An 8582-nucleotide genomic window follows, 5' to 3' on the forward strand; every position below is an offset into this window, starting at 1 on the left:
GAGTTCAGAAGAGTTGCATACTTTATTCAGGGCTATACAACTACGCTTTTCGTGAATGTCCTGTCCACTTCCTCAGGTACATAGCCAATGAAGTGCACAGGACGTCCACGAAACGCGTAGTTGTATAGCCCTGAATAAAGTATGCAACTCTTCTGAACTCTGTGATTCCCTTGCCTGATTTTGGAGGAGTGTGGAATTGTCGGCATCTTGAATATCCTATGCAGCATAAGAGATTGACATATTACAGATGTGAAACGCGCACCGCGGGTCAGTGTACGCACAGTGGGAAGGAGATTTCTATAAATCCCATACACTTTGCGGGAACAGTAAGTCGCTGCGTTTTTGTTTTTTTTTTGCTCAGTGAAAATACTTAGGGTCAAAGACTCATTGTGGAAACTTGCCTTAAAAGTACGCACTGTATATGAAGGTGCTCCGGCTACCGTTGAGGTGTTATAGTCATATATTAGGTTTATTTTGCAACCAATCACAGCACAGCTTTTATTTTTTAAAAGCACAGCAGAGAATGAAAGCTGAACTGTCATTGGTTGCTATGGGCAACCGGGTTTCTGTTAGACAGTTTTATGATCTCAGGACCTCTAAGCCTTTCTTACAGTTTACAGCCACATGCTGTAAATAGAAAACTACGTGTACTTGTGAGCCGCACAGTCTGTACACTGCTACGTAATAAACGCACACACTTGCTGACCAACGTCCAGTGAATTCTCAACACCCTTAAAATAAAGTTTCCAGTACAAACTTATTTCTACCCACAATAAAAATGGCCACCGCGGCACTTCCGCCCAAACAGTGACGTCAGTGATGAGCGCGCCCTGTACAGTGTCCATTACCGAGTACGTCATAACTTTGCGACCGAGTCCTCTTGGAGCGCACGTTGGGCTGTGAGCGCCGTGGTCTCCGGTAGGCCCAGTGTTTATGTCGCTTTGTCCCGTGTTGTACATCTTGTGGTCCGTGTCTCGTCAGTATGGTGGACGACCCTTCTTGTTGTCGTATTGTAGGCTAGAGATGGAGGCCCAGAAGGACGCCCCGCCACCGAAGCAGCAGCCTATGATCTACATATGTGGAGGTGAGAAGTGGGGGCTCTCCCGGGATCATTTGTCTACATGTTTATGGGGGGGGGCACGATGAAATGACGTCATTTAGCCTGGGGTATTAACCCCTTCATCACTGAAGTTTTCTTTTTTTTCTTTCAGCTTCATCTTCCCTTTTCCAGAACTTTTGATACAAATATACATTTTTTGTATGAGTCCCTGCAGGGGCTTGTGTCACTCGTTGTCAGTACTGCTAGGGGCCTTAGTAATGTCACTGTCGTATAAAGCCTACGGCAACACCTTGGCATCCTGCAGACGCTTTGGGAGCAGTCGTGTGACGTGATCTCTCCATTTCTGGGGTTTTGCAATTTTAGAAAGCCCTATGTCTCCTAGTTGCACTTTGGTTTAATCTCCCTGGGTCCAGCACAGATTTCTGCTACCGGTGTATTTTCTGCAGTGCTGATGTCATGTCAACAGCTCTGCAGCCAGTCAGTGACTGTCAACAGTCACTTTTAAGGCAAGTTTCCACAATGAGCAGACCTGTTCAGGTGACGCCAGAACAGACACCGGAAGCAGGAATTGAGAATGAGAGCTGGACCTGGCGAGGGTGAGTAAAGTACAGTATATTTATTTTTTTAAACTGCAGTTGGGGGAACAGTTTTTTTTTTTTTTTGTTTGTTTTTTAACCAGAAAATCCCTTTAATTGCTGCTGTCAGAGATTGACAAAATATTTTTAAAGGGACCCAGTCAGCACAGACTGTTCAAACCAAGCACAGGATCTGTGCATCATGGCTGGGCCAAGCATTCCTATACACCTTCCCGCCTCCTTGGTTTTCCTTCTAGCACACTCCTTTTCTTTGACAGCTCTGGCTTCATAAAGACAGAGAAAGGTGGAGATAGATGGGAAGGAGTATATAAATGATTGGCCTCTCCAGGGTGCACTGAGCGCCCGTGCTTGGTTTGATCAGTCATTCTATGCGGACCGTCCTTTTTAAGCAGTTAAACATCAGAGAATTGAGTTAGCTCGGGTCTCTATCGTTAGAGGCAAGTGACGGTTGTACAAATTGGCTCCTGAGCCCCTGCTGCATGCAACCACACTTGACGTGTCATGTACATTTTTTTACACAATGAGAAGGGACTAATAAATGTGTCTATATATTTAATGGTTACAAAGGTTTATTAGTACAGATGGGAGAATCTATTTGCAGGACTCCAGCCCATTGGCCAGGTCCGTAATCTGTGACCGCTGGATGGGAACCACACAAATCTCCTTACCTCCCAACTACACAAAAGAGCTGGGAGATGAGCCTTTCAGGGCTCACATGCAGCAGTCACAGATTACTGACCTGGCTGGTGATTACCCAGAGAGCAGTGTGAGGCTTTCTCCAGCAGTCTATAGACAGTCAGTGTAGTGGGGGGTGCGCATTTTCTTCTTAGCTATTAATATTTCCGAAACATTTGAGACACAAGCACTTTAAATAGTAGCTCCATGAAGTCTATATCTTGGGAAAGACACAATTCTCACAGTCCCACGTTTGGTGTTTGATGATTTGCATGTTTTTACCCAGGTATTAGAAAAGAGGAGGGGTGGGAGGACATGAGGACAATCACAGACAACACGTTATTGTGTCCATGTCGATTTTCATAGTTTTATGTTTTTGAATTTGTTTTTAATACTTATGTCAAAATCAATCCTACATGGATTCCTTTGCCTCAGAGATTGGTTTTGCTGTGTACTTGTATCTGATTGCTGATGCTTTTTTTTTTTTTAAATTATTTTCTTTCTGCTATTTCCTTTTTTCTATTAGAATGTCACACAGAAAATGAAATAAAAGCCAGAGATCCAATCAGATGTCGAGAATGTGGCTACAGAATTATGTATAAGAAAAGAACAAAGAGGTGTATCCTTTTACAATGCAGTTCAGTGTAATGGTTCACGTGATCCAGGCAGCTCCTACACCCGTTTGCGATGCACAGTCAGTTTGCAGGCTTGATTCGCCTGATTTTTTTTTTTTTTGTTGTTGTGTTTTTTTGTTTTTTTTTATAAACAATGGTCTTCTTAATCCAGTCAGATTGATTTTCCCACAGGTCATTGGAGAGAAGAAAAAAAATTAAATAAAAAAAAATAAAAATATATATATATGTTTTTTTTTAAAGGGCTTGTCTACTACTCTGATTACTGTAAATTGCTATATTCCCCATTGTAAGATAACAGCCTATTCTAGCCTTTGGTGTTAGTATCGTCCATGTCAGCTTTGGCTCCCTGGAGCTTGCGTGATGCTGTTTTGCCACAAAAGAGGCTGCAGAGATTGTGGGGCAAAACGGCACCATGCGACCCCCTGAGAGAGCTTGTGCAGTCATTGCTGGAATAGCGCCTGCAGCGGAGGTGAATATAGCTGTGACTATTTTATAATGGGGAATATAGGTTGCCTGTGTAGTGGACAACTCCTTTGTTTGGTGTATATAAGGTACAATGGGTAAGAAATCTCCCCCAGTCGTAGTAGTTTTTTTTATAGATGGAGTGTTAATTGGCTACACTACTTTGCGGTTAGTACCACAATTTTCAGCTATGTTCACACTGATATATTTTTTTAAGCAATAAAAAAACCCAAATAGGAATTACTTAGTTTATGGAGGGTTTTTTTTTTAATCCTGAAGCATTCTCCACAGCCTCTTCATTGGACAGTGCCTAGTTTGGAGAGGTTTCTTTCAGTGACGTCCACTTTTTTTTTTTTTTCTCAAAACCTTTTTTTTGGGGGGAAAAAAACCTCATCATATAATCAACATAGTAGATTTCCCATAGACATAAATAGGAAGAGTTTACCAAATGATTTTGAAAAGGATTTTGAATCTAATCTGATTCCCCAAAAAACTGTGTGAATATAGCCTTAGCTGCAAGAACAGCGGCCATTAATTTGATGGTAAATTCTGCAGCCTAGTAAACCTCTATTTGATGATGCCGTATTATGCGCACTGGGGGAGTTTTTGGGTGGAGGTGGCACCACAACTTGTAGCTATTTCTGTTTTGTCCTTTATTAGTTTACTTTTCCTTAATGAATTTTCAGTGGTTGTTTTTGATGCTCGTTAAAAAAAATAAAAAATCTCCAGCTTCATCTGTCCTGGAATGTTTTCCCTATTTTTTATTTTTTTTTTCTTTTTTTTTATTATTATATCTGATGTCATTATGTGAAGTTATAAATTATTACATGCTTTGTAATAAAAATTTTAACACTGAAAAGTTATTTACTTGTCCATTAATTTATTGACTTACTAGAACAGCACATGGGCACCTATGAGAAATACTGGAGTCCTGGGTTCAAATCCCACCACAAGACACCTACAAGGAGATTGTATGTTCTCCGGTTTCCTCCCACATTCCAAGACATGGTGATAGGCAATATACACTTTGAGCCCCAGTGGGGACAATGATGTCTATAAAGCCCAGTGGAAATTAATGGCGCTATGTAAGTAGTATAAATGCTTATAATAGAAGTACATTGTGAGCCCTCGTGGGCAGAATCCTCATGAACCAGTCATGACTTGTATTGTTTAAGATTATTGTCCTTGTTTTTTATTATACACACCCCGTTTCACATGTAATGCGCCGTGGCATAAATGGTTCTATAATAATAGAAGGCTAAAAAGATTGATTCTTGGGCATTATTTGCCTATTTTGAAAAGTGTTTTCACTGGGAAAAAAATGTTTTCTTAATTGCTTGAGTTCAAATAATCTGGGAAATGACAGGAAAATAACTGTTCAGACAATAACAATAAAAACATAGCTTCGAGTTTGCCTACTAGCTTCAGGTTTACAAAACTCTGGAGAAAAGGAAAGTTTTCTTTTAAGCTTCTGCTTTAAAATGTCATGTTTTTGATTGCAAGAAAAAGACGGTGTGACCACGGCCTCAAGTAAGGACAAAATAACGGCAAGGGTAGAAAACTTTTATCCGAAACATAGCTAGGGATGGGGGAGGAGAAGCAAAAATGCAGAGAGAATTTGTTCAGGAGTAGCCACCACTACACCAACAGCAGATTACAGATACCATTTGCTGCCGCCTAGATGCTCTGTGCGCCCTTCTACTGGGCGATGTAAAGCCACCAGTGTCCTCTCAGCTTCCATTTACATTTTAATAATTTTATTTGCATGTTAGGCCTGCTTGCCTCTAGTAATAGTAGCTGAGTGCTGTTCCCAAATATCTCCACAGGGTGGCAGCACCTGGTATTACATAACGTACATTCTGCGGAGATTGTGCCGCACATTGTATCCCTGGTAAGGCTAGGTTCACACTAGTGTTTCTGTGCGCAGCGTATCTGCATGCCAAAACGCATGCTTACGCCTCTGCATCATCTTACACATGACGCAAAAAAAACCTGTTGCGTGTGCATGCATATAAATGTGTTTTGGCATGCGTTTGCGTTTTTTATGCGCATGGTGGAGGTGATGAAATTATTTCCTGGACGTGCGCAGTCTGAAGTACGCACTTGCATTGAACGCATGTCCTTGTGTACCAATGCGTTCCCGTAGACAGTAATGTGTTTTTTTTAAGCACTCCTCCGCATGCGCATGATTGCGCAATATTTGATGCCTCAAAAAAACCAACATGTTGCATTCACTGACACCGCTGCACACTGCGAAACGACGCAGCCGCATGCAAACACATGTCCCTGCATACACCATGTTAAAGATATGGACGCATGCGGATCATACGCTGCTCACACATGTGCTAATGTGAACCCGTACTAAGAGAAGGGATAGTGTGCATCAAATCTACTATTTCACCATCACATTTCCTTCTCATTAACCTGTTCGTATCTGATGAGACGTATGGCGTATATTGCAGGGAAAATATATATTTTTTTTACAACCGATCTATATTTTTTGGGTTCTATAAAAAAAAAAAAAAAGAATATGTTGTAGATTGCAATACATATTGCACTATTGCTGCAGCCACAGGGGAGAATAAGCATCTACAGGTCCTTCTCAAAAAATTAGCATATAGTGTTAAATTTCATTATTTACCATAATGTAATGATTACAATTAAACTTTCATATATTATAGATTCATTATCCACCAACTGAAATTTGTCAGGTCTTTTATTGTTTTAATACTGATGATTTTGGCCTACAACTCCTGATAACCCAAAAAACCTGTCTCAATAAATTAGCATATCAAGAAAAGGTTCTCTAAGGCTGGTTTCACACTTGCGTTTTTATCTGCATGCGTTTAAAAAAAAAAACGCATGTGTGAAAAACGCATGTAAACGCGGTAAAACGCATGCGTTTTTTAGACGCATGCGTTTTTATAGAAAAACACAAGAAAACACAAGAAAAAACAAGAAAACCCTAACCCTAACCCTAACCGTGACTGAAATATGTGGCACTGAAATACGTGCAACTGAAATACGTGGCACTTAAATACGTGCCACTTAAATACGTGGCACTTAAATACGTGGCATGTGGCACTTAAATACGTGGCACGTGGCACTTAAATACGTGGCACTTAAATATGTGCCACGTGGCACTTTAATACGTGGCACGTGGCACTTTAATACGTGGCACGTGGCACTTAAATACGTGGCACGTGGCACTTAAATACGTGGCACTTAAATACGTGGCATACGTGGCACTGAAATACGTGATACGTGGCACTTAAATACGTGGCAATATGACTGTCAGAAAATGTTCATTAAACGGTTAGGGGTGAGGTTAGGGGTAGAGTTAGGGTTAGGATCCCTTTATCACCTTGATGGTGGTGGGTGGCTTTTCAGTGTGTTTTCTGGTTTTTTTCTATAAAAACGCATGCGTTTTTAGCGCAAACAAACGCATGTGCTTAAAAACGCATGCGTTTACATAGACAGCAATGCATTTTTTTGCCGCGAAAAAACGCATGCGTTTTTTCGCGGCAAAAAAACGCGCAAGAAAATACTGCAGGTAGCATTTTTGAAAATGAACGCATGCAGACCAAAAACGCATGCGTTTGAAAACGCGACCAAACGCATGTGCAAAAAAACGCATGCGTTTTCAATGTTAAATATAGGAAAAAAAACGCATGCGTTTTTTGTGCAAAAAACGCTGCAGACAAAAACGCAAGTGTGAAACCAGCCTAAACGACCTATTACCCTAATCTTCTGAATCAACTAATTAACTCTAAACACATGCAAAAGATACCTGAGGCTTTTAAAAACTCCCTGCCTGGTTCATTACTCAAAACCCCCATCATGGGTAAGACTAGCGACCTGACAGATGTCAAGAAGGCCATCATTGACACCCTCAAGCAAGAGGGTAAGACCCAGAAAGAAATTTCTCAACAAATAGGCTGTTCCCAGAGTGCTGTATCAAGGCACCTCAATGGTAAGTCTGTTGGAAGGAAACAATGTGGCAGAAAACGCTGTACAACGAGAAGAGGTGACCGGACCCTGAGGAAGATTGTGGAGAAGGACCGATTCCAGACCTTGGGGAACCTGAGGAAGCAGTGGACTGAGTCTGGTGTGGAAACATCCAGAGCCACCGTGCACAGGCGTGTGCAGGAAATGGGCTACAGGTGCCGCATTCCCCAGGTAAAGCCACTTTTGAACCATAAACAGCGGCAGAAGCGCCTGACCTGGGCTACAGAGAAGCAGCACTGGACTGTTGCTAAGTGGTCCCAAGTACTTTTTTCTGATGAAAGCAAATTTTGCATGTCATTCGGAAATCAAGGTGCCAGAGTCTGGAGGAAGACTGGGGAGAAGGAAATGCCAAAATGCCTGAAGTCCAGTGTCAAGTACCCACAGTCAGTGATGGTGTGGGGTGCCATGTCAGCTGCTGGTGTTGGTCCACTGTGTTTCATCAAGGGCAGGGTCAATGCAGCTAGCTATCAGGAGATTTTGGAGCACTTCATGCTTCCTGGCACCTGCTCACAGTGCCAAAACCACTGGTAAATGGTTTACTGACCATGGTATTACTGTGCTCAATTGGCCTGCCAACTCTCCTGACCTGAACCCCATAGAGAATCTGGGGGATATTGTGAAGAGAAAGTTGAGAGACGCAAGACCCAACACTCTGGATGAGCTTAAGGCCGCTATTGAAGCATCCTGGGCCTCCATAACATCTCAGCAGTGTCACAGGCTGATTGCCTCCATGCCACGCCGCATTGAAGCAGTCATTTCTGCCAAAGGATTCCCGACCAAGTATTGAGTGCATAACTGAACATTATTATTTGATGGTTTTTTTGTTTGTTATTAAAAAACACTTTTATTTGATTGGACGGTTGAAATATGCTAATTTATTGAGACAGGTTTTTTGGGTTATCAGGAGTTGTAGGCCAAAAACATCAGTATTAAAACAATAAAAGACCTGACAAATTTCAGTTGGTGGATAATGAATCTATAATATATGAAAGTTTAATTGTAATCATTACATTATGGTAAATAATGAAATTTAACACTATATGCTAATTTTTTGAGAAGGACCTGTATGTGCGATGGAAAGACTTCAGTGTTACTGCAAACTGCTGCGCTCAATGGTGTTTGTAAGTGATTCTAGTCTAAGCCCAG

At 41.5% G+C, this 8582-nt stretch overlaps 1 protein-coding gene across 1 annotated transcript; it reads left to right on the forward strand.

The window, feature by feature from the left end:
* Positions 1-783: 783 nt before the first annotated feature.
* POLR2K (RNA polymerase II, I and III subunit K) lies at positions 784-4291 on the forward strand. The gene is made up of 4 exons (XM_077270912.1): positions 784-918; positions 1017-1084; positions 2858-2950; positions 4115-4291. Exons 2-4 carry the CDS (start codon positions 1024-1026, stop codon positions 4135-4137), a joined length of 177 nt encoding a protein of 58 aa, XP_077127027.1. The 5' UTR covers positions 784-918; positions 1017-1023; the 3' UTR covers positions 4138-4291.
* The last annotated feature ends 4291 nt before the right edge of the window (positions 4292-8582 follow it).

This window comes from Ranitomeya variabilis, chromosome 6, assembly GCF_051348905.1.
Source record: "Ranitomeya variabilis isolate aRanVar5 chromosome 6, aRanVar5.hap1, whole genome shotgun sequence".
Lineage (NCBI taxonomy): Eukaryota > Metazoa > Chordata > Amphibia > Anura > Dendrobatidae > Ranitomeya > Ranitomeya variabilis.